The 25,703-nt window shown below is 51.2% G+C and overlaps 1 protein-coding gene across 2 annotated transcripts; it reads left to right on the top strand.

The window, feature by feature from the left end:
• Nucleotides 1-1,836: 1,836 nt before the first annotated feature.
• On the top strand, nt 1,837-24,668 carry LMCD1 (LIM and cysteine rich domains 1). 2 transcript variants are annotated; one of them, XM_048957540.1, is made up of 6 exons: nt 1,837-1,972; nt 11,306-11,394; nt 11,950-12,205; nt 15,772-16,107; nt 20,820-21,035; nt 21,223-24,668. In XM_048957540.1, exons 1-6 carry the CDS (start codon nt 1,946-1,948, stop codon nt 21,379-21,381), a joined length of 1,083 nt encoding a protein of 360 aa, XP_048813497.1. In that variant the 5' UTR covers nt 1,837-1,945; the 3' UTR covers nt 21,382-24,668. The 2 variants fall into 2 exon arrangements, with proteins under 2 accessions (XP_048813497.1, XP_048813498.1); XM_048957541.1 differs by lacking the exon at nt 1,837-1,972 and adding an exon at nt 1,985-2,588.
• Nucleotides 24,669-25,703: the final 1,035 nt, after the last annotated feature.

The raw sequence follows: 25,703 nt of genomic DNA on the forward strand, positions 1-25,703 counted from the left end.
TTGAAGAAATCAAGTAATCCTGGAGAAAGACCTTCCCACCCTGCACAGCTGCCCTCCTGCAGAAGACCTGGCCAAATCCATCTGAGAACGCAGACTGCGACCTGAGCAATGTGTACTGTGCTGCTTGAGACACATCAATCACAGGGAGGGGTGTGCTGGAAAGGACAGCCCTGCGCAGACCCTGTCCTCAGCCATTCCACCCCGCAGACAGGTGGCTGCAGGCATGGAAGAGACAGCAAGTCTGCCTCCATCTTCAGCATCTCGTCAGGAGGGGAGAGGAGCTCTGCTAGGTTAAGGAGTGGTTACTAACGGGTGTTGCTGCCACTGCATCCAGCAGCTCTGCCTGCCGCAGCCCCCCGAGCCACGCTGAGCTCAGAGCACCCCTGGGTGACCCAGCAGGGCTCTGCCGCACACTGCTGTGAGTCAGCAGGAAGCTGAGATCCCCACCATCACTCCCCCTCGTCCGTTTGTCCTCACTTTCTGGTACATGACTACTGCAGAGATTTAGCAGCCTTTAGTCATGGGCTGATTTTGTCTTTTCCTAGCACTGAGCTAAGTATAGCACAGCCATTATTCAGAGGCCGTCGGTGATAATGGCTCTGGCGGCTGTCCTGCGGCCGCTTGGAGCACTCAGCTGCTCCGTGGGCTGACTGCCGCCCCCAAGGCTGTGCTGGGCCGGCTGTGTCCTGCAGGCAGCACTGTGCCTCGTGCCCCACTGTGCCCGGCCATCCCCCAGCTGAGATGCCCGGGCCCAGCTGGACACAACTTCCCTCTGCCAGCAGCCATCAGGTGTCCCTAAACATCAGAATAAACGGCCCTTGAAACTGCACCCCCTAGCTATGATCAGCTGCAGTTCACTGCGTGGGTTGATTTTTTTCTGTTATCATCAATTACAATAATCCCAGATGTGTTTTGTTATAGATGAAAGCATCTAGGATGCCTCTGAGACTTCCTCCAAGGTTGGTTTGATTGTCTTCTAACAGTATGCCTGATTACACCAGGTATGAACTCAGTTCTGCACCTTTTCTACACCTACAGACCAAAGTTTCCCACTGACCAGCCGCCAGCGCCCACTGCATGCTACTGTGACGCTTTGCAGCCGTTCCCAAGAGCTACAAACACAACTCAGGGTTCTCCATGGGGCGCATCCCTGCCCCAGCAGAGCCCCCTCCCTCCCTGATGCACATCACTGCTGGGGGTGGCAGCAGTGCAGGTGGCAGCGTCCCCCCGCTGTGCCCCACGGGGCTGAGGAATCTTTGTGAATTCTTTCCTACTGCCCAGGTCACCACGTGCCTGTGTGCGCTGGGAAAGTGAGATCATGTCATCCCGTTGCCATGTCAAGTGCTCTCGGTGGCTGCCAAGCTCTCTGCGACGTGGGGCTGACAAACCATGCCCGCTCCACATGTCTGTGTAAGGCCAGGGACCGCACCGCTCCACAGCCTCTTTTCTGGTGGGATTCTGGTGGCTCGGGGTGGTTCCTCCCGGGCTCCTGGACAGCTGGGGCGGCGGTGAGTCCCTCCATCACCGGGACAGGGGGAATATGTGCTGGGCACCGCAACGTCTGAGAGAAACCGTGCAGAAGACCCAGCCCTCCCACGTTCCAGCACGCAGAGGCACGTTTGGTCGCTCGGAACGCGTTGCAATGCCAAGAGAGCCGTGCCTTCAGACGCCGTTTTCTGCTAAAAATACCCCGCATCCGCCTGCCGGACGCCGCGCCCGCCGCTGACCTGAGGCGCCCCTTCGCCGCGCTCCGCGGACTCGAGGCAGCGCGGACCCCGCGCAACCCGGCGCTCCCCGCCAGGCCCCGCCCCCTCCCACGCCATTGGACGGAAAAGTTTCTTGCCGGCGGCGGATTGGCCGAGGGCCGTTCGGGGCCGCGGGGGCCGCCAATGAAAGGCGGCGGGCGGTGCGGTGCGGGACCGGCGGGCTGCGGGCGGTGCGCGGGATGGAGCTGAGTCCCGGCGTGCAGAAGGTGCGTGCGGGGCGCGGGGATGGGCGCCTTTCCGGCACTGCGTCCCGTTCCGGCCGCGCTCGGGCTGTGCTCGCGGTGCCGTGCGGGTGCCCGCCGCGCCGGCGGATCGCTGCGGGCAGGGGCTGCAGCAGCGTTCTGAATGCCGGCGGGGTCCCGCCGAGGACGGGGCTCGGCGCTCGGGTGCCTGCGCTCCTCACCGGGAGCGTTCCCTGCGGCCGGTCGGTGGACTCGCTCCCCTTTGTTTCTAAGTTCCGTGGAAGGGCGGTTCGTGCCCTTCGGTCCGAGAGCGCTCCGGGGCGGCTCTACCGGAGCGGCGGCTGCTCGTGGTGCGCGGCTGAGCGCCTTCCCGACGTCGGAGACCGCGACCCCCGGGCGCTGCCGGCTGCCCTCGCTCGGGCCGTCGGGGCTGACGGCCACCTGAGAACTCCCGCACCTCTGCCGCGGTGCTGTGGGATGAGCAGATGAACCCGAGTGTCCGCCCTCCGTTGGCGTGGTGTGAAACTGCGCGGAAGGGACTTTAACGGCGAGGAGCGCTGCGGAAAATGGGCTGCCGGGGAGCCGCGGCTCCTGCGAGCTCGAGGGGTGCGGTGCCTTTTTGTGGCCGCACCGCCGGGAGGTGAGCGGAACCCCCAGCGCTGCTGGATCGCCGTGTCCGGCTGTGCGGGGCGGCGCGGGGCTGCCGGGGGAGCCTCTCCTGACCTGAGAGGAGGGGTCCGTCTGCAGCTCCTGCTGCCCGCCGGTGCAGTGATCCTGCCCTGCGGGCACAGGGAGCGCTTGGTGAGGGCCTTCTCTGGTGCCATCCCACGTCCTGCAGCGCAATACCTGTCAGCGTGGCAGCGCGGTTTGCTGCAGCCTTGTACCTGGGGCACTGTAGGAGGCAGGCTCTTACCAGGTGCTAAGCGAGACAGCGCTCAACAGGAAATGCTTCTTTGTCAGTCCCAGCTCCAACTGTGGGCTGCAGTGCTGTGTCTGGGGCTGCGTGTTGGTTGGCATCAAGCACCAGCTCTGCCCCTGCCCTGCTCGGGGCTCAGCCTTGGGCTGGGGAGAGGGTGAGAGCAGCAGGCGAGATGCTGTGCCATGTAGCAGCAACGCTGTGGGACAGAGCTGTCTGTGCTGGGCATGTCGGCCGGGAGCTTTGAGTACGATCCCTGAGGGGCCGGAGCCATGTGGCTGTGCAGTGGTAGCTCAGAGGGCTTGAAATACCCAATGAAAGGCTTCTGCGTGCCAGTCCTTCCAGAACACATGGCTTGGCGTTAGCTCCCCTCAGATGAAGGACAAGGGGGCACTTTCAGCTGTCACCTCACTTGAATCTGGACAGGGAGTGATGGTGTGTGCAGGCTGTGCCTGCTCAGGACATGGCAGCACAGAGCTGCATGTCCCTGTGTCTGTCTGCACGGTGCTGCCTGCCCCTGCTCACCTGGGCTGCAGGCACGGTAGGGGAACCATCCCCACTGCTGTGCGCTTCGAACGGGAAATGGAATGGCACAGCGAAAACAAGAGAAAACACTGAGCCAGGATCCGTCTGAATAATACGCCCAAAGACAAATGGGTGTCTTCGTGGCAGACGGCTGTTTAATTTCCTGAATCATGAGAAGGGCAATTTTTCTGGGCACAGGGTGCAATACTGTCAGATTTTAATTTGGCTTGGCAGCACCGTGCAGCCGGTCTGAGCAGGCCGGGAAGGCAGGTCTGGAACTCATTAGGGCTTGTTGCAGGGCCCTGAAAATTTGATTTTCAATCACTGTTGGGTTTAATTATCGTTGATGTCTTGCCTAGCGCATTATGGGATTCTTTCTGAGGAAATTAAAACAGCATGAGCAGGACGGCATTCTGCTTGGCACAGGGGTTGTTTAGATTGAATTCTAAATGGAGAGTTAAAACTTGAAACAAAGATAAAGTGTGATGGCTGGCACCTTGTGCCGTCCTGGAGCCGGCTCAGCTGGAGTGCGGCCGCAGAAGGCACCGGGATTTGTGTACTGTTCTCACTGCGTTCAGTCGGGCTTTTTCAGGAGAAGAAAATAACCCTCTAAGCTAAAAGCACTGTTCAAAGCCAAAGTAAAGTTTACTCAGTTAATATAACTCTTGGTTCTTTAGCATTTTACTTCTTCAGTTCTTTAGCACGGACTTCTGCAAGCACCCAAAGCAGAGGAATGGCAGAAGGGAGGCCCTGCTGTGCTGTGGGACTGTCCACGGGTGGGTGGTGCAGCACTGGGGCGTGTGAATCCTGCATGTATCTGCAGAGGTGCGTGAGAATGCTGGTAGGGTTTAGAAATCAGCCCTTTAAGCCCCAAATGTGGGGCTTTTTAGCAACTGCAGGCTATTGCAGACTCAGATTCCTTCATTATTGCTTCATAAGCTGTATCCCATGATGAAGGTGGACACATCTAGGCTTCACCCACAGCTGTGTTCCCCACTGTACAGTTCATGCCCTGCAGTGCCGTGGTCAGGACTGCTATCGGACAGTGAGCTCTCCTAGCAGAAGCTGTGTTTGGAAGGAGCCTTCTGCAGTGCACATCTGTGAAATCTGTTCTATCCAAAGCCACTTGCAAGTAATTGGGGCGTGCAGTGACAGTGGTAGTAAACACTGCAGCCACTGTGTGTGCAATGCAGTCACATTAGTCATCTACATGTGCACGTGCTCTCTTGTGCAAGTACTGTCAGCAACTGAGCAAGCAGTTCAGCCTTGCTGCTGGACCTTGCAACTCTTAACAATTGGGCTGCAAAGCTATTTATGCGTGCGAGACTCTGTCTTGCTTCATGGTGCTGCTCTCTGTTATCAGGAATTCAGGGCTTTGTTATGAGAAGCAGCACCTTCTGTGTCAGGCTGCCCTTGGCCGAGGAGCTGCTGGGCTCTGTGTGGGCACAGCAGTTACAGGTGGTGCAGGGTGATGGATGGTGATGGCCTGCCCCCCATGCCCTCTGTAAGGCTGTGTGTGTGCTGAGATCCCCACTCCAGGTAGCCAACGCAGTAGTGCTGGAACCAGAGGAAATGCAGCTGTCTTGGAGGAGCAGATGTTGATCTTAATGCAGAAACCTGCTTAGCTCTGAGCAAGTATTTATAGATATGAAATCATAAAGCAGGACATGGGTTAAAGAGCTTATTTTGGGACTTGGACTCAGGGCTAAATCTAAACCCATAAAGTACAATTTACAAGTTACTAAATCCTTCTCATCCTGCAGGGAGGGAGAGTCTGGAGTATTTGTTCAGGCTGAGATTTTTGTTTTTTCAAATGTGAAAGAAATATTGTATTTCAGCCATTCAGGAGAAGTTTCCAGAATGAGCTGAAAGATCTCAAGGAAGTGATTTCCAGGCTTTAGAAAAGGAGAGCTGCTTCCTGCTGGTTCCAGCCTGGCTTCCATGCATGCACCACCTCACCACAGCTCTGCAGTCCCCCACGGCTCGGCAGACCTGCCCTGTGCCTCTGGCCATGCAACTGAGATCAGTGGAAGCTTTGAGTTGAGGCATCATAAATTGCTAAGGCCTGGCTTGCTGGGCGCAGCATCACAAACCTGCTCAGCAATAACTATTCAGAACCAGTCAGGAGCAAGGAACAGGAAAGGCCCTTCCTTTTTCCTGAGGAAGTGGGTGATCCCCGTGGGATGGAAATGAGCACTGATGAACAGCAGAAGTGTGTGTGCTGGAGGGCGTACGTGTAAGTCAGGGCTGTGCAAGTCGAAGTGTGTGGGGATGTGTGCAGGGCACGGGGATGTGTGCAGGGCATGGGGATGTGTGCACTGCATCACAGCCCTGGGTAAGAGAAGCTCCAGCACTGGGACGGCTGGCTGGTACCAGTACGCAGCGTGCTCACCTAGTGCTGTTGTACACATCTGTTGGCAGCCTCAATGCTGGGGTTCTGCAGGCCTCCCCTTCCAAGAAAGGGGCTCTGCTCCCTTGGGATCAGCTTTTGCACAGCTTTTGGCAAATTATTCCTGGTAGCACGTAATTGGGAAATAACCTGTCCTAGGAAAGCAGCTGGTCATCTGCAGGACTGCAGGGCAGAGGGCTGAGCTGAATGAAGCACAGCGGCTGTGTGCTCCTGCGACCTGGCATCCCAGCTGGGTTCCTCCCATTCCACACACCTACTTGCAGCTCTTGGTTTTCCAGTTTAGTCCAAAAGTCTGAAGCACTGTCTTGGTTGTGGAAAAATCTATTCAACTTATTTTCTTTAAGCCCTCCCTTCTCTTATCATTAGTTCGCACACTGTTGGTGTGGAGAGGAATGCTGCCAACTATTTGCTCTTGGACGAGCAGGATGTCTGCGGAGGCTCTGCTTGGTTATCTCTGACACGCTGCAGGCTGAGCAGCTCCATGGAAATAGTCTCCTCAGATACTGGTGCCTTTCCCCAGTCTCTGTGCTGCTGAAATAACAGGCAACAGGCTTCTTACTCTGCAAAGTGTAACATCAGTTAATGCCTCCAGTATTCTAGATGATCCTAACTCATCCTCAAACCCTCTGGAGAGAATTTGAGGCAAAAGAGAGTCTGTGTGTAAGCAATTTGTTTTCTTATGAGCATGGTAATTCAGATAACTGTGCTTAATCTGGAAGGGATACAAATTGCTTTTAGATCATGGCTATAATAAACATTTTTCATCTGTGAAAATGAGAAAATGAAACTATCCTATGCTGTTCTGATTCTTCTAAGTCGAAGTTATTATAGCAATGTGTGTGTATTAATGCACTTGTAAGGGCAGTTGCTTCTGCTTGCACAAGTTAATTCCATCTGCACGGGTGTTCACACTCTCCAGCTGCTGGACTTCCTTTAAGGAAGCCTGACTTGCTTCCCTATTACACAAGCTTAGTTTTACAGTCAAATACTGACAATAAATTAATTGTTATCCATCCCCATCCCAGAAATGAATCAGTTCTGCCAAGTGAGCCGCTCCCACCCATTGTGAATATGGTACCCGTTTCCCTTGATGGAGAACCTTTCTCACAGTTTCACTTCTCAATCCTCAAACATGGTTGCAGTGGAGGAGCCCACCCAGAGGGCTCTGCTGGGCTGGGGGCTGTAGGGTTGGGGCACGCTGGGGAGCCCGCATCACCTCTGTGGTGTTGGAGGTGCTCTGCCCACATCCCTCAGTGCCACATCTCCATGTTCCTGGAACACCCCTGGGCAGCCCATGCCAGCGCCTGGCCACTCTTTGGAGTAGAAATTATTTCTAATGCACCGTGTGCCCCCCCGGTGCTGTTTGAAGCCATCACCTCTCCTTCTATTGCTGTTACCTGGCAGCAGAGACCCACCGACTGCAGGCTGGTTTTGTGATTAGACCAAAGTTCTGGTGGACATGTTGAGGGAAGACTTCCAGGGGAGTGTGGTCAAAGTATCCCTGCTCAGATAAGGATCTCATTGTGTTCTTGTTACAGTGACTGATTTTGCAGCTGGAGCTGGCTCAGCTTTCCTGTTTTCACCTTTCTTGGGAGACACTCAGCCCAGTCCCACAACATGTACTTTTGCTAGGTGTCAAGAGGAATTTATCAGCTCTCTTGACCCCGTGCCTTACCTAAGCATAGCCAAAGAGATAGTGTACAGAGCAGCCTAGTCTGATAGCAAAATAAAAGCAGGAAAGCTGAGCCAGTGCCAGGGTCACAATTGCATTACTCTTACGTGCTGTCAGTAAGAAATCCTTCACCATGTGAAGGTGGATGCCCCTGCCTGGGAGGGGAGCAGGCTGTGAGCAGTGCAGAGCCTGGTCAGCATCCCCTCAGCTCATGCTGTGATGGGTTGGATACCGGTCTGCTGATCCTGCTCTGTTCCCTCTTATCTCAGTCTCAAAGCCCTTAAAGGAAAGCACTTGGTTAATCTGTGTTACAGACGTTAAGAGCTTCCTGATCCTGTAGTGACATGAGATAAATCACCTCTGTGCAAAAACAGCTATAGGGTGTTAGCTTTCCCATGCTGCCCTTCTTGTAAGCTCTGTTCAAGTTGGTATTAATATTAAATTTCTCCTACCGTTCCCATAAAGCAGTTGCATCTCATGGAATGAGCATCCTGGGAGCTAGAGCTGCCCCGTCCTTCTGTGTTCAGTATGTCCCAAGATGTTTTTCCATGCCATGAAGTCCTGTCAGTCTGTTCATCACTGGCTGCAGGAGCCCTCATCCCAACTGCTGATGTGATGCGTTTGCTGGTAAGCTGTTCATTGCTGCAGCTTCAGGCTGGATATGTGCACAGGGTTCTGCATCCGTATTGAGCCAACCCCACAGAGCAGTGGGAAGATTTGTGCACTGGAGGCGCAGCTGTGGAAGGGAGGGGGCATTTCTGAATGTCTCTGCCTGTGGCAGCTGCTGTGTGCACCCTGCCCTGGGCGCTCCATGTTGGCCTCCCAGTGATCCAGAAGCTTGGTGTGATTCCCTGCAGCGCTGGCCTGGGGATGGCATGGTTTCTACGAGAGGAACGCTGCCTGGGAGATGCTTACCAAGCTTAGTCTGGAGTCTCCTCTTCTCAGATGTACAAAATGTTTGGCACTTAGAATCACTGTTGTGAAAAGAGTAGAAAGAAGCCTATTTAAAAGGGTTCTCAAGTCATCTGGATGTGAAAACAGCTCTTCCTCTGCGTGCCATTGAGTATGGCCCCTGGCAACAAACAATTAACTTCAGTAGACCCAAGGGAACGATAGCCAAGGTGTGCTGGAGCGCTCAGAGGGTGGTGAGACACCAGGAAAGGTCTTCAGAAATCTCAGCTGAGCTGAAAGCTGAGCAGGGCTGGTGGAATCTTGGCAGCTCATGGCTTCTAACCAGGGTCTGTCTGGCCATCCTGGAAGCCCACTGTTCCTTTCCAAAATAGTCAAGTCTAAACCAAAAAGAATGATTTTTTTTTTCCCACATTGACATTTGTCACTGTGGGTTCTCTATTTTTCCAAAAATTGAGCAAACTGACTAGTGTCTAGAATGGACTTCTCTTTAGCCACTGTAATGAGCCACAGTATTGCACTGACCAAGAGGCTGGCGTATTCCTGAAATTGTTCAGAGATGTTTTTGTGGGTAGAATGGCCTCAATTTCCTATCATTTCACCGCCTAAGAATTTCCTCTGCCCTGACTTGCTTTTCCTTAGTAGCAAGAATGCTATAAGACACAAAAAGCCAAAATAGAAGTCTTAAAATGCATGGTATATCTGGTCACGGGGAGCAGAATTTGCATTTCTTCCAAGCAGTTTGTTGACACAGACATTTTCTAAAGGCATTACAAAAGCCTTCAAACTCTTCATATCTTAAACTCATGCATCTTTTTTAACGCTGCTGTTCCCCAATGGGTTTGGACACTGGCACAGTCTAAGACAGTCGTCTTATTTCACATTCTTACTGGGTTTGGTGGGGTTTCCATCCCTTCTTTTTTTTTTTCTTCCCTCTCTGTTTTAAAGAAGAAATCTCCTTTTATGCATATTTGAGGAGCTAGAGCTGAGCTGTGAGATGAAGCTCCATATCTGGGCAGGAAGTGCTGCTGACCAGGCAGCCAGCAAAGCAGACACGGGCTCCTGTTATCACTGCACAAAGATGGAAACTCCTCTCACTGCTAAGGGAGAAAGAGCCACGCAGTCCTTCAGATGGAGATGTTCCTGTGCCTTGAGGTCCCACAAGGGGAGGTGCTGCCAGGGCAGCTCCTGGGAGCTGCTGAGTTTTCATAGCATTTATCCCATGCACTTTCCCATGGCCGTTGTACAACTAACAAACATAGAGTTCTAAGAGTGGTGCGGCTAGGATGGTTTTTACAGGTTTATAGCTAGAGAGGTCGTTGTGGTGAAAAAAGACGATCAAAAATGAAATGCTCACCTGTGTTCCAGGCTTGTAGTAGAAAACTCCAAAAGAAGGGATCTCCAGAATGAGATTCTCCCCCAGTGGCAGTCAGCCCTTAAATGGGGTCTAGGAGAGGTGCAGCCAGGCTGCAGCCCTCTGGTTGCACCGCTGCATTGCCTGCACCTGTGCTCCCAGGGCTGTCAGTCCTTCCTCAGGTGCTCAGTCAGTGGGTCAGGCCGTGACTCAACAGTTCCCATACAGCTGTACACTGGTGGCTTGCACACACACTGAAGGGCGGTGCTCTGTGGAGTCCTGCTATGGACACCTGCAAGCAGAGGTTTCCAAAGAGATGTGGAGATCCTGGTGGGAAAGGTGTGTGATCAGGTCTTGGTGAGGGCATTGCATCAATGGAGGCGATGCGAAGCCTTGGGCTGTCCCCCTGGGTGCTCCACAGCTCCTGCTGCTGACAAAGCTGCTGTGCTTCTCCACGTGGGCTATTTAATGAGACTTTTCCAGAGGAGTTTATTTAATCCAGATGTTTGCATTTTGAATAAACAAACAGTCATGGTCCCTTGTCTGTACTCAGCTTCTGTGTGACTCATTAAGATAAGGGATTATTTAAATTAAAAAAAAAAAGGAAAGAAAAGAAATAAGTTGGTTCATATCTAGCACCGTTCCAGAACTGACAAGATGTGACGTGGTCTGTGCCGGAACCATAATGCCAGTTCTTGGGAGCTGGCTCTGAACTGACCATCCAAAAGCATTTTGTTTTCTGGATGTCGGAGGCAGGGGGATGCGTGTGCATACACCCAAGTGCATGTTAGAACATTTAGAAATGTGTTTTTGTGGATTGCCATAATGTCAGCAAGGCAGTGTCCTGCAGTTTCTAGAACCGTCTGCTCTTAAACCTTTCATCCTGATTAGCATTACTGGGCTTCTCAAGTGTTGGAAGAAACCTGTCAGGATGGGGAGCACCCAGCAGAGTGCCAGTGCTGCTGCCTGGGGCAGAGGGATGTGGTGGGCACTGAGGGAGGAGCTGGGCTGGGGGGACACAGCAGGTGCTGGGTGGTGAAACAGAGGGGAGTCACAACATGGGCTGAATTAAGGTCTGCCAGGCAGGCATTGCCCTTCTTAAGCCTTGGAAAGCTCTGCAACCTCAGCTGTGTGTTGAGGGACTCCACATGTGTACACAAACATATGCGCCTAGCACACACCAGCACTTCTGGAATAAAGACTGTGTACAGAAACTTGGTGTGTGGGAGCAGGCACCAACAAGGGCAGGGTAGCACTGAGCCAGCCTTAAAGGAATCTGGCATTTGAAAGTGCCCCCGAGCAGTGGGGTACCAGAGTGTGCTGCTGAGGACAAGCACCTTGTGGCTTGTTCTCTGCTATGAGGTGCTGTGTAAGATACAAGGGGCACAGGGAGTTCCTTGGTGCAGCTTGCTCAGCCCCGCTGGTTTCTCAGCACCGTGCATCTCAGCGCTGCTCCCTCGTGCTGCAACAGGTGCTGCCCTTCCATCAGTTTAAGGAAAAACACTTTATCCCTGAGAATGCCAAGGATCAAGAAGCAAACCTTTCCCCATGGATGTCCTGCTCTGTTCCAGATGTCCGTGAGCCAGCCGCAGTCAGGACGAGGGGTGCCGTGTTTGCGCTGCAGAGGGACCTGCATGGGCTTTGAGCCACATTCCTGGAGGTAATGTCTGCTGCGGTGGGCCCTGTCCCTGAATGCGTCCCTTCATGTCCTGCCATGTCACTGGCCTTGAGTGCACAGAAAGCACGGAGCTCTGAGTGCTGCCAGAAGGTGAGGGAGGGCCACAGTGCCTTGCCTGGGTGAGCACTGAGTGGGGACCACCTTCCATCCCCCTTCCTTCACTGCTCCTACTCTTAAAAGTTTACCTTTAGTTTTATTTTTATGGATGCAATTAGCTGCTGTTATGAATCAACCCTGCTTGTTCCAGGACCCTGCTGGAATACTGGAATACAAGACCCTGGGCTTGTATCAGAGTCAGTCTTTTCAAAACTTGATAGAAATGCTGGCCAGCAGAGAATGCTCCTACAGGCTTCTCTTTGGTTTATAGCCATTGCAACTAGCTCAATGCCAGGTCCCGAGCAATTCTGCCAGGAAGGCCTTTTGGCTGATGTCACACCCCAGCGTGCCTTTAAACCTTCCTACGCGCCGGGGGCTCCGTGGCTGAGCCTTCAGCCTCCATGCTCGTATTAAAAGCATGATGTCCCTTGTCGCCCATAGGAAAATATGCAAGTCGTGCAAATGCAGCCAGGAGGACCACTGCCTGAGCTCAGATGTGGAGGACGACAGGAAAATCGGCCGCCTGCTGTCAGACTCCAAGTATGCCACACTCACTGCTCGTGTGAAAGGAGGGGACGGCGTTCGCATCTACAAGAGGAACCGCATGATCATCACCAACCCCATCGTGTCGAGGAAAGACCCCACCTTCGACACCATCACATACGAGTGGGCTCCACCGGGGCTCACCCAGAAGCTGGTAAGGGAACAGCAGCTGGTTCCAGCAGGGCACAGCTCGGCCCTGCAGCACAGTTGCCAGGAAGAACAGCAAAGCTTGGCAAACATGCTCGTAATGCTTAGTGTTGTGGAAAACTGTGTAAATATCCAAAGTAGGTAGAAAAGAGGAACGTATTGCCTTTGGGTTTTTATAGGCTAGCTTACATTTCTAGTAGAAGTCGTTACATGTTTTACAACAAGAACACTTGCTCCTTTGGTAACGTCCATGTCCTATAAAACTATTGCTGAGGAGAGATTCCATCTGCCAGCCATGAAGAATCACAGAATCATTAAGGTCAGAGAAGGCATCTAAAACCCCCAGCCCATCCCACCATGCCCACTGGCTGCGTCTCTCTGTGTCACATCCCCACAGCTCTGGAACACCCCCAGGACAGTGACACCACCCCTCCCTGGGCAGCCCGTACCAGTGCCTCTGTCAGTGCCTGACTGCTCTTGGGAGAAGAAATCGCTCCTAATACCCAGCCTGAAGGTTGGGTGGTACAGGGAATGCAGGAGAGGGCTTTTAGGGGGAAAGCATTTGATGTCTGATTGCTGTGGTACTGGAAATATTACACATTATGCTCATTAGTGGACAGCTCTTCAAATTATGCAAATAGTTTAAAGCTACTTACAATTGCAACCAGATTTTTTTTTTTAGAAGACGAATTGGGAAACAAATGTGAAATTGCAACTGCAGACCCAAGTGACAGACTGGTGATTTATTCCTAAGCCCAGCAGCCTTCACCCTGCTGCGAGGGCCCTGCTGGGCGCACAGCTGGAGGGCTGCTCTGGGGCTGCCAGGAGCAGAGCCCTGGCATTAGTGCAGGGCCAGGGCTGCTGCTCATTTCACTGTCTAGCTGTTCAGTCGCAGTGCTACTGCCTGGAGTTCCCTCTTGCTTTTTTGTTGGTTGGAGTTAGCACAGCAGGAATGTTTGTTTAACCAAAGTTTGCCTTCCATAGGTCCCGGAGGGAATTAGGGAACTTGTTGAGGGATGGGGAGAACAATGATGGCACCTATCCAGCCTAGCATGTGATTTATTAATCGTTCTGCCCAGCCCTGCATTTATCAGGAATTGAATTTTCACTGCTGAAAGCTGCCTGCAGGGCAGTGCTGCAGCACCTGGCACCCCAGGCAGGGCTGCTCTGTTCCCAAGCCCTGCTGCCGTTGCACTGTTTCCACTTTTGTGACACTGAGCACAGATGTTCCCTCTTGCAGATGTGTGTTTGCATTGCAGTGCACAGCTCCAAGCAGCAGGATGCAACGCTGAGCCAGCAACAGAGAAGGCTCAAAGTGAAGGTGCTTCATGGTGCCCTGGCACTTCTTGTCTCTCAAGGCTGAAGTTGTGCCTAAACAGATTGGGAAGAGTTTTAGTTCATATAAACAGTGCTCAGGAACTTTGAAGACAATCTTGATAAATTTTGGTTTAATGATCAACTTGACAGACTTGGGAAAATTACTGGGACGTCAGCAATTCTTGTGATAGTTCTAAAGAGACTTTGGCCAAAAAGCTTTTAGTGTGTAACTGACTCACTCCAGTGATTTCCTTCTGATGGCAAAGTGGAAACTTGGGTGTTTTTTTCTATAATGCTGTCTTGAAGTGGATGGCCCAGTAACAGGGGAAGCTTGGGCACATTTTCATCAAGCTGTGCCTGGGTAAGTTAGGAGGTAGATATTTGGGGTCCTTGGGGAAAGTGGATAAAGCACTTCCTAAAATATCTCCAAAATGCAGGAGTGTGTGGTGAAAAGCTAAAATGGCCTTTCTCAAAATGTACCTGGGCACCATAAAATAGCATTTAACAGCAGTAAAATGTTACAAAACAAAACAAACAAACAAAAACAACACAATAGTAGCAAAAGAAGCAGCTTTTTATTGCCCTTCAGTTTTTGGTGTTATTTTCCTAGTCTATTCTCTGGACACATTTTAAGATGTGCAGTTATACCTGTAGGCATCCCCTTGACCAGAGCGTGAAGTTGCAATGAATGTGTGCACAGATATGGGGAGCTGCTGCCCAGTGCACAGACCCTTCTAGGAGCAGTGTGAGATGTTGCTCAGAGCCTGGCACTGGGGTGCAGTGAGGTGCTTCAGATGCACTTCTGGCACTTTCTGCTCTCCCAGATCTGCTGTGAGGGTGCAGTAGCCTTGGCCCATTTGTGTGGATTGGTCTCGTTCCACTAGGCTTACACCACACCACTGCTCTCTGCTGGTGCTCTTGCTGCAGCTGAGCCGTGCCAGCAGCTGCACTGTGGGCTCTGTCTCAAAGTTCATCATACAGCAGATAATTGTTTTGGTTGTGTTTCTTTCCGACTGTCGGGTGTCAATGGCTGTATCTTTACTCTGTGAGGCACTCTGTGTGAGGCCTGGCATGAGCTTTAAGTGAATTTTTGTCCTTTGCTTCCGTAGTTCCTGTTAGGTCTTCTGACTTCTGTGAAAGCCATCTTGGTAGCAGATCACTTTCACAGCATCGTCCAGCTTTGTACCCAGTTCCTCCCTGCAGCACCATTTCCCACAAGGCTGTGACTTTGCCCCAGCAGGCTTCTAGGTATCCATCCTGTCACTGCATGGAATCACAGCAGACTGAGTTTTGATGTCTAATGTAGCGTGCAGAAAGGTTAACATATGCTCCAAGACATGGGGAAGAAGATGTGATTTCATTAAATCATTTATTTGGTGCTGTCGTAGAGCTGCAAGTGAAAATATTGCCCTGAAATATTGCTGTTTGGCTGAAGGCAGACAAAGTGGAAGCTGACTTTGAAGTTTACACAAGTGTGATGAGCTGCTCAGAGTTGTGTTTCTGTATTTAAAAGGCCATATTGAGCTGGACTGTGTACAGTGAATAGTTAATCACTTCTCCATTCCTTTAAAGTTCAGTTTTCAAATGCTGACCAAGTAAGAAACAAATCTAATGCAGCTGGATGCTGGTCGTTAAGACCCGGTGGCAGAGAGCCAACTGGCTGCCCATTTGCTCTTCACACTACAATAGGAAAAATGCCTTGAGTAGGAAACTCCCTTCCCTTCAAGCACGGGGCCAGCAAGAAGTAAATGGCAGAGCCCCTTCCTGCAGATGTGGGTGAGCCTCTCCAAGGATGAGCCTCTCCAAGATCCGCTCACACTGCTATTATGGGAGTGGCAAGTGGCCAGCTGGGTAGGAAATGGAACATTGGGGATGGCTTCTTGGCATTCATGTGCTGCATGGCAGGGCATCCGTGGCAAAACACCTTCCCCTTATTGCACAATCAGTCTGGTAGTGCTGGCCTCGGAGATTCAGGCTCAACAGCCATCTGGCTGCTCTTTCCTGTTTAGGACTTTATGGGAGTTGTAGAGGGATTTCTTCCCGTAAATCGCCCTGTGTGCACGCCAGGGGGGTTGGGGTGCCCTCCTGAGTTCCCCTCCATGGGTGATGTGTCCCTCAGCCCTGGTCCCTGCGGCAGTCGCTCAAGTGACTGCTTGCACCGAGCGCACTTGGTTTCTCCTTGCCCACGTGCCCGTCAGAAGCTAAAGGGGTGGCAGGGTGGGGGTCCGTGCTGACTGTCACCTCTCACCCTCGCAGGCCATGCAGTACATGGAGCTGATCCCCAAGGAGATGCAGCCGGTGGCAGGCACTGACGGTGCCCATTACCGCCGGCGGCAGCTGGTGCGGCAGCTCCCGGTGCACGACCACGACCCGTCCCAGTGCCGCGGGCTGGCCGAGGGTGAGGCGAAGCTGATGGAAGACTTTGTGAAGAAGTACAAGGCGGAGGCGCTGGGCGTTGGGGAGGTGGCTCTGCCGGGCCAGGCTGGCAATGCCAAGGAGGAGGGCAAGGCAAAGGATGCGGGCCCGGCGGCCGAAAAGCCCCCCGAGACCAGCAACGGGGCCCTGGAGAGCATGCCCACCGCTGGGCTCTATGTAAGTCCTGCCTGGAGGGATGGGGGCTGCTGGGGGGACAGCTGGGAAATGGGTGCCAGAGAGGTGCTTGTGGGAGCTGCCCATGCCTCATTTGCTTCTCTGCTCCCACTCATAGTGATGGAAGCAGGTGATGCTCGTTGGCATCTCCAGGTCTGTGGTGTGGCACTGAGAGGCCCTGGGGTGCCCCTGTACCCATCCAGGCAGCAGGGAAGGGCTGTCTGTCCTCCTTGGCAGCTCATACCTGGTGAGCCAGCGAGGTGGGCAAAGGCCTCTTCTCCCCTTTGCTGTGAGAACAAGCGAGTTCCACTTGGGATTCTTGGCAGCTCTGAAAGATTGAACATGATCTGTTCCCAGGTGATGGGGTGTAAATAAGATGAGAAGCTGTGTGTTACAGCATGTGAGCAAGTTTTTTTGGCTCTGCCTCTGCAGCAGTGCAAGTGAAGGAATGCAAGCAAGAGGAGGCAGTGTCTCAGCCTCATGAACACTGCTGTGAACACGGAGGTGGTACCATGGAGGCTGCAATTGCCCGGAGGACTTGGTGCAAAGCACACATGTCTCTGGCCTTAGAAACACGTTTCCACAAGGAAACAACTGAGATTCCCTAATGCCCTTCTAGATTTATATTCTCCAAGCGCAGTTGAGTGGCCATGGTGACTGCTGAACACGTGCTTATCATAACATGTGCTCACTGAAAATACTTTGTACTGGCCCTTGAGGGTAACTTGTAGCAGAGGACGTAGAGCTGGAGAAATGGTATCTGAATGTTTTTAAGGCAAGATTTTTCTAGCAACCACTAAACTGAGATTGTAACATGTTAAGAGCAGTTTTCATTTTCATTCCATATTGGGTAATGTCTCTCCTCTGCTATGTCCTTTCCTATTAACACATATCTGACTTTCAGAGTCCGGTGATGCAGTAAAAGTTTTTCAGTATTGCAATAAAGCATTGATTTGGACAAAGAATTTCAAGTTTTAAAAAAGAAAAAAAAAACAAGGAAGGTTTCCATTACACTCATTAATAAAAGTCATCGTAGCAATTAGGGTTTATTTAGACTACAAGCCTGTCCTTCTAAAAAAATACATAACTGGATGTTATTCTCCTTAGAGAATAAAGCATTATTTTTCTTGAGGCACTGGCTGGAAAATGGAATTGCAGTAAAATCACAGAAGCCACTCTTTGACCAATGTGTTGTGCAGCTCAGCTTGCCGCAAGCTCCAGAGTGCTGCGGTTTCCTTCTGTACCAAAGGCAGACCTGCTATTTCCCATTCTAGAAAAACACTCGTCATTTTTAATGTGATCTGCAGTGCAGGAATTAATGCAGCTGAAGGAAAGGGAATGGACTGTGTCCCACAGTAAGGAATTCCAGAAGATTTTACAGAACTGCATGGGGATAAAAGTTCTGCCGTAGGAAAATAACAGACAGTGAAGCTTTCTGTAGTAACTTAGATCTGTGTTGAATATCACAAGGTTGGAGGAGGAGGAGGAGGAGGAGGGTACCTGCCCCATAGAGCAAGGAGGCAGCCCGCCATGGCCTGGCTTGAGGTGGATGCTTTGCTCCTCTGTGTATCCCGGACTCGCAGACGTGCTTCTGCAGAGCAGTGAGGAAGGCTTTTTGGGAAGAGCTGAGTGCCTTTGGGTTAGGGGTGGGCCTGAGGGCAATGGGGTGCTGAACTGCATATGCTGGAGATCCTGATTCTGGAGCAGCTTGCCATGTTTCTTCCGTGAGTCCACTAAAAGTAGGACGCAGACTCTCACCTATTTAATACCAAAGCTTTCAGTCAGCTCCAGCAGCTTGATTTCACCTATTTCAAATCAAGGTGTCTGCCTGAGCCATGGATTTATGAAGGCTGGGTGTAAAACACCCTGGCTTTAGAAGAGAATGACCCGAGAAGGCACTGAGCTCTGCACCAAGAAATAAACGGAGAGTTTCCTCAGGTGTCTGTGTGGTCCCTGAGTTAGGGCAGTTAAACCTCCTGTTGCACGTTCAGGCCAGCTGTGTTGAAATGGTGTGTAAAGGAAAGCAAACAGGGCCAACGTAAATCACTGAGGGCAAGGTATCTGAGCTCACATGGCTTCTTGAACTTTTCTGGGCTGCAGAGAGGGGCCCCACAGCAATATGGCTGTCCTATTAGCTGAATGCTTTCCACCGAGCACAAAATATCTTTTACCCTCCCAGAACTGCAAAGTCCTCCGGTGTTGTAAGCCACCGTGTTGGAAACAAACACATCAGATCCTTAAGCTATTGGCCCAAGATAGCCGTTGTTCCAGCAGATTTAAGGCCAGCAAAACTGAGCAGGAACTCGTTTTGTGGGAGCTGCAGCCAGGGGGGAGAGCAGGGCTGAAAAACAGAGGGGGGGAGGGATGCGTTCTTGGACAGCACCTCTGGCAGCAGCACTAATAAAGTCTTCAGTCCTCTCCTACATGATGGAGGTGTAAAGTGAGTGCTTAAATGTAATCCCATCATAAATTTGAAGAGGCACTTTTTCTTTAGAGTGGTAGAGGAATACAAGAAAAGCATGGTGAAAATTTGCAATAGAAAGAAGTGGGGGTTTTAGTTTTTCGTTGTTTTTTTTTTTTTTTTTTTTTTCTTTTAGTAGTTCTTTTTGGCAAGAAATTTGAGCTGACTTGGAAAGCTGCTTGTGTTTATTCTGCCTGCTAGATCCTGCAAGATAAGCGGGGCTGGGCTGGGTGAGCCTGAAGGCTGCTGGAAGGCAGCAGTGAGGCTGGGTGCTCTGAGCAGTGAGCTGCTGCTTGGGGCTGGTGCCTGGGAAGGCGTTGGGATGTGGGGACATATCTGTGCTCAGCACAGAGTGCTTCCCTCGTGGTCTGCCCGTGCCGAGGTACGGCACATCACACTTGGCCAGCCCACTTTTGCACTGTGGGCTGTCACTTCCTGTAGTGGGATTGTTTTTGTTTTGTAGAGGAACAGAGAGAGCATGGCTTCTGCAGCGCACTGGAAGCTTATCTGCTCCCTTGCATAGTTCTTGCGAGTGTTTAGAAGGGCTGATGGAGCACTAGAAGCAGGCATATCCCCTTCCAGGCTTGGGTACGTGTCCTCTTGTTCTGCCTTTTCCACGGCTCCAGTTTTGCTGCTAAAGCAGGACATGCCTGTCACCCTGTGGAACTGATCATGGGGCTGCGTGGGGCAGTTCACAAAAGTCCAGACTGAGCAGAGGAGGTGGCAGTAGCAAGATGTGTGGCATGCTAGGAATACTTGCCCTGCAAAGCAGCGGGGTGGGCGTAGGTAGAGCAGAGCCACAGCCTGCTGCTGGGAAAGGAAATGCAAGCTGGAGAAAACTCCCTAGATATAAAGAATGATCTTTTTAGCATTCATAGTAGAAACTAGCAAAAAGGGGCTAGATACAGTGGGTAAGATTCTCTGCAGATAGGCACAAAGTTCATAAAGAAACCACCCCAGAAAGGCTGCACCAGCATCAGCTTTATGGGACTTTCAGCCCATACTTGGCGGTGTGACAGGCAAGCTGCTTAACCCTGAACCTTTTATTTATGAAAGCATTGCTGATGCTTGATGGAGAAGGCCTGACCTTGCCATCAGGGCTGTGCTGGATGAAGCCCCAGTGCTGTTTAAGAGCATGAGCTGGATTACCTAGACTTGAATGGGAGCTGAAGTGAGTGCCCGCCAGCCTGGCTTGGACGTGGTTGCCAGAGCAGAGCTTCAGAGCTTGTTAGCCACCCATAGGGTCACCCTGCAGGCACAGACAGTCACCACAGTCCACCTCCTTGGACTGCTGTAAATTGAGAGCACTGCTGAAATCTGCAGAGTGACATCTGCCTTATGTAGAGACATACTTGTTAAGAGGTAATTAGAAAAGACCAAAGCTCCTTCTTTCTGTGCATAGTGTCTGCCTTTGACACGACACATTTTTAGGCACTGTGGTATGACTTAACTTTCTCTCAGATAACATTTGGATTTTAGCACAGGTTGGCGGTTCTGGGGGATTTCCCCTGAGGCCATGCATTTATGGAGCTGGCAGTGGGCAGTGCCAGGCTCACTTGCCCAAGGACTTGGCTGGAAGGCCGTGAGCACTGCTCCAGATGAGGGCTGGCAGATGCACATTTATAATGACTTTTAATTAAGATTTGGTGCTCAATCCATGCTTAATACTGTCCAAATGTTTACAGAGGACAATGCAGTTGGAGATGTTGCTCCTGTTGGCCATGAGTGCTCTGTGATTCTGTCAGTGTCACTGAGCCCCACCACAGGATTGAGACATTTTTTCCAGTCCTTTCCTTGAGCTGCACGCATCTCTTTCTCTTCAGTGTTTTCTTGCTCTTTCACCTCACTGCACTGTTTCTATAGCATCACTGCAAACTGCTTTCTGCTTGCTGTGCTTTTCAAGCTGAAATTTGGCTTTGGCATTCTTAAATTTATCTTCACAGAGCAAAAGCTAGGACAAAAGCAGCCTGGGCAGTGCAGGATTACATGCTTTGTTTCCCCTGTCCTTTGCAATACGGAATGTCGAGCAGAGCACGGCGTTCCCTTCAGACCATTTCGCAGTGCAAAGCATTTGCCATTGCACGCAGTTTTGTTTTGCCAAGCTTACCAAATGGGTGGATAGGAACGACGCATCAAAAAGATGCCATGAACAGTAGTGTCTAAAGAGCCAGGCAGCACAGGCAGCAGTGCCACTGCTGCAGTTTTTGCAGCAGAAGCAGCAGCAGAAGCACCAGTGTTACGCTCTCTGTTGCAGCGCTGCGAGACCTGCAAGCAGGCGGTGCCGGAGGACTGCCCAGTGGTGTACGCAGAGCGCGCCGGCTACGCACGGCTGTGGCACCCGGCCTGCTTCGTCTGCTGCCGCTGCGCCGAGCCCCTCGTCGACCTCATCTACTTCTGGAAGAGCGGGGCCGCCTGGTGCGGGCGTCACTACTGCGAGAGCCTGCGGCCGCGCTGCGCCGGCTGCGACGAGGTATGGGCCGGGCAGGCGGGCTGCGCTGCGCTGCCTGTGAGCAGCTGGACCGGGGCGCTCTGGGTGCCATGCTGTGTCGGCAGCCTGGCCCTGCTCCTCCTCCAGCCCGCCGTGTCTCCGTCCCGCTGCTGGGGCCGCCCGCCCCGGTGGGATGGCGGAAATGAGCGGCGCTGTGTTTGTCCCGTAGATCATCTTCTCGGAGGAGTTCCAGCGGGCAGAGGGGATGGCCTGGCACAAGAAGCATTTCGCCTGCCTGGAGTGCGAGACGCTGCTGAGTGGCAAAGCCTTCAGCCTGGACAAGGGCAGCCTGCGGTGCGCGACCTGCAGCCGGAGCAAGCGCCTCTGAGCCGTGCGGCTGCTGCAAGTGCTTGAGGCCGAGCTGGAGATGGGGTAATCTGACAAGAAAAGTGGACAGCTAAAAAAAAAAATGTAGAGTCTGGTTATTCGCTTGCAAGCAACCAAGTACCCCTTTGCATCCAACAGAGATTGAAGAAAGAAGTTTACTAGGGGAGGAAACAGGAGAAATGTGTGTGCGTGCGGTGTGACGTACCCACATTTCTTGTTAGGAGGGCACTGAGATCTGTGTTGTTTTACAAAGTCTCTCAAAGCTTCTCATGACTAACATCTTGCAGTGTTCTTTCAGAAATAACACATCTCAAACATATTTTTTGGCACACTAAACCTATGGTCATGGTCAGAAACAAGGGTTGCTTTTGCCTTCTGAAATCCATACTGGAAGTCTCGCACTAACAGAATGATGACAACTGTACTAAATCAATGGTTTTGAGCAATTTGATTAACCCGAGTGATTACTTTCTGAAAGCACACAATATAGAATTGCAGTAACATGTAGCTGTAGCTTTCTCCAACGTGTACAATAATGTAAAAGCAAGGAACAAGATGGCAACAGAGCGATTGGTTGAACCTTAGTGAGACGGAGCCATGCAGATCTCCCCAAGGGCAGGCGAGTGCTGGGCAGCCAACTAATTCCGCCAGTCTGGGTTTTAGCCATGGAGCTGGAATGCAAACACTTCTGGCAGTTCTCACCCAAGCCCTGTTCCCAGTTTTATCTTGCTTGCCTCCTACCGTCTGTTATTTCAAGGGAGTGTTTGCACAGAGAGGCATTGTGCTCCTGCCGTACACTGGAGGTAGTTAAGCATTTAAAGTATGGAACTTTTTCAGCTGTTTTTTGAGCACGAGTTTTACAGAAAACAGCTTTCCAGCCTAATCTGTCCTGTTGGCTTTTCGGTGCCTGAAATGCTGCAACACCAGTTTTTTCCCCCCTAGTATGTCAGTGACTCCATCCAGCAGGGATGAACACACTGAGCGAGGTCAGCCCTGTGCTCCAGGTCTTGTTGGGGTGACATCGTTCCAGGATCTGCACTGAATCTCTGCTGCTGATGGTCATTTCCTGAGTCATGCAACGCTTATTAGTCACAGAAAATGCCAGTGAGGCCAGGCTGGCCAACGTTGGTGTGCTTAGTCTTTTTTCTTATACTAAATGTCTACATTCTTTGCCAGAGACAACTGGAATATTTTTTCGCAGATGTGTGTAAGGAGCTCACAATTGCTAAGCTTTCCTTCTACTGCGGAAACTGCTGGTCTCTCTCTTTAAAGTCCACTCCATGCTCTCCATGGATCTTCTTACTTATGAGTGAGTAACTTGCCAATGGGTGTTGGTAGAAGCTGTGCCTGCCACTGCATGCAAGCCACAGGGGTTCTGTGCCCCACCATGGGAGGAGCAGAGTTGGTCACTGTTTTAGGGCAGTTGAGACAGATGTGATGGAAGGCACCTCCGCATGCTCGCAGCCACCAGAGGATGCCTTTGTGTTTGACGTTGTGCTAGGAGGAATAATAAAGCTTCCTTGGATCAGCCTTACATACAGGCACTTCAGTTATAAGCAAAGTGGAACTGAAAAATAAAATCCAGTGCTTAGCTTTATTGCCTCTTCTTTGTTTTGTTACATGGAAATGGCCAATCTTTGTAAATTATTTTTAAAGATACGGCATAGTTCTAAACCCTACAATGTTAAGGCGGCCAAAAATGCATACACTCAGTGTAAGCAGTGAGAGAAATAGCATGAATCACTTAGGAAAGAAACATTTCAGCAAAGACATTAACATCTAAACAGCATTCCTTGATGGGAAGTCATTGTCCATGTACACGTGCAGCCTGTTACCTCTTTGAGTGATTTCCCTGTGAGATAGGTGCACAGCCATTACACACACCTTCAGAACAGCAACAAATCAAGTGCAAGAAAAATCAATAAAACATCCAGTTATTAAAGGTGAAAGAAAATTAACTGAATAACAACTGCCAACAGGCTGCTATGGCCTCTCACTGGGTGTGTTTTGCCCTGCTTTGTTTTGGCTGCGTTGTCCTTGCCGTGGGGTTGTGTTGCAATGAACAGAGAAGGGGGGTGAGCCCATCCTCAGCCCAGCTGGGGCGTTTCTTCAGCAGCAGGGTGTGCTCAGGGATCCTCAAAGTGCTTCTCCAGAGCTGCTCCTCATCCCCATGTGCTGGGCAGAGGGGGCTGTCCGTCCACCCCTCCACAGTTAGAAGAACTGTAGAGATGTAGGTGGAGGTTCTGGTTGTGTTGGCTTTGGAGGAATGTGGGTGATGGGTAAATGTCAGTGCGGAGCAGTATGGGGAGGCCAGGCTTTCCCTGGATGGATTATCCCCACATGGATGCCAAGTGGGCATCTGTCTTCTCACAGCAGTTTGGGTAAATGAAGCTGCTGTCTTACTGCTGCATCTGGTCTTGCTTGTCCTGTAATGGGATCAAAGGCTCCGCTCTTTGCATTGTCCTGGCTTCACATCCATCCTGCACACAAAGACTGTCCTCGACACAAGTGCCCTAGTCATGAGTTTATCTTGCTGGGTTCTGATCGTAGTCCATACCTGGTAGCGTCAACTTCATCTGCATTCTGCATTAATGCAATCCTCCATTGCTAACAGCTTTATTTCATTACTTGGAAAAAAAGACACCACAGCAGCATGTGCTGGTTTGGACCTTGATTTCATGATTTATAACTCGTAATTCAATGTAGTCCCACTTTCAGCATATACATGCGTGCTTCAGGCTTTTGGGACTGCTGGCGTCCACTCGAGCCTTTTTAGGCATTTCTATAGCTTGTAAAATACTGCCTGCTGAAAAATGTGTTACAGTTAAACAGCTTAGCAAAATCCTGTGCCTCTCAAGTGTCAGGAGCAGAAGCGTGAAATTAATGCATCTAGCAGCTCCAGCCATATGTGAGTCTTTAGTTTCGATAGCAAAATTGAAATTCGGTGTAGGCATGAGAAAGTGTTCACCTGGGTGAGGATGCTGCCTTGTCTCTGGGTTTATCAGCTGGAACGAAAGAGGCTGCTGCACACCTCCTGCATGCCATGAGCTCCAGTTATTAAGAAAGCCAAATCTGTGCAGATTTGCTGGCCTGTCTGGCCAAAAGTCATCGGCAGGCAGCACACAGAGCATCCTGCCAGAAAACTGATAGAAACAGAGGTGTCTCACAAGGTTACAGTGGATGGCAGGAATTGCCCTCAGGCAGGCTGTGTTGTGTGACAACTGAAAGCACCTTGTGCCACAGCTGTTTCCAGTCCATTGTTTCAAATAAAAGCTCTTCTGTCGAGAATGCTGTATTATGTTGGCTTTGTGTATGACATTTAGTAGGTACAGAATGCCTTGAGACGCCAGCTGAGAACAGCCCTGCATGGCACAGCACCCAGCAGCAGGCAGCTCACACTGCTCAACTGAACGTGCTGCAGGAGGAAGGCTGGGCAGCTGGTCAGCAGCAGCTGTGAGCTGCACTTTTTCAAAGTTTAACAGATCTGAATCTCCAAATACCTGCAATGCTGTCTTATTTGTGGTCCTTTTTTTTCCTTCCAGAACTATTTTACTCAGGAGGGTTTTCCCAGCAGCAAGGCGCAGGCTGTTGGGAGATGCTGCCTGGCTGTCCTGCAGCGTCTGCAAGGCCAGCAGGGGTGCAGCAGGAGGATGGCGCTGCCCTGCACCAAGCACTGCTGTGCCAGCCTGGGTGTCCATATGCTCTGGGCATTTAACCCCTGCTGTGCCCACATCAGCCAAAAGTGTGGGTTTCTGGGCAGTGTGAGTGAGGCATTGCCTTCTTATTTCTCCTTTATGCTTTTAGTTGGACACTGCATGCCACCTCCAGCAAGGACAGAGAAGCTGAGCTAAGGATGGGCTTTTCCATTCTAGTTGCAAATGTGAATTTCAGATTCTATAATTGAAATCACTCAAAATTCAGTGGCTTCAGGTGAGAAAAATGTAAACTACAGGCAGGCTGAGGCGGCTGTATAAACACCACGGTACAACTTTCTTTAAAGCTCCAGAGGGGAAAAATGCAGAGGGGCAGGATCAGATATGAAGTGCTCTGTGTTTCAGTGGAAGCACCTCCCAGAGCCCTGCAGCTGCTGCTGCTGTTGTCAAGCTAAATAAAGTTCGTATGGGTACGTGTTATTCTATAAATGTGAGGTTAATTATGTCTATATAAATCTAATTTGAGCTTTATTTACTTTTTAACTCCATTTCTTCAGCCAAATCAGCAGGGAAGTAAATCTCTGGGCAGTCAGGTGCTGTTCTGCCCCCTTACTGGGGGGCTGCTGCCCACTTCCATCTCCAGCTGCCATCACCCCGTGCCCACCTTGCT

Source organism: Lagopus muta, chromosome 11 (genome assembly GCF_023343835.1).
Source record: "Lagopus muta isolate bLagMut1 chromosome 11, bLagMut1 primary, whole genome shotgun sequence".
Lineage (NCBI taxonomy): Eukaryota > Metazoa > Chordata > Aves > Galliformes > Phasianidae > Lagopus > Lagopus muta.

Bases quoted from the DNA above. Each gene is read 5' to 3' on its own strand.
- LMCD1 (XM_048957540.1), top strand. From the start codon at position 1,946: ATGGAGCTGAGTCCCGGCGTGCAGAAG. The intron at 12,206-15,771 runs GTAAGGGAACAG...TCACCCTCGCAG, and splicing joins CGGGGCTCACCCAGAAGCTG to GCCATGCAGTACATGGAGCT. The intron at 16,108-20,819 runs GTAAGTCCTGCC...TCTCTGTTGCAG, and splicing joins TGCCCACCGCTGGGCTCTAT to CGCTGCGAGACCTGCAAGCA.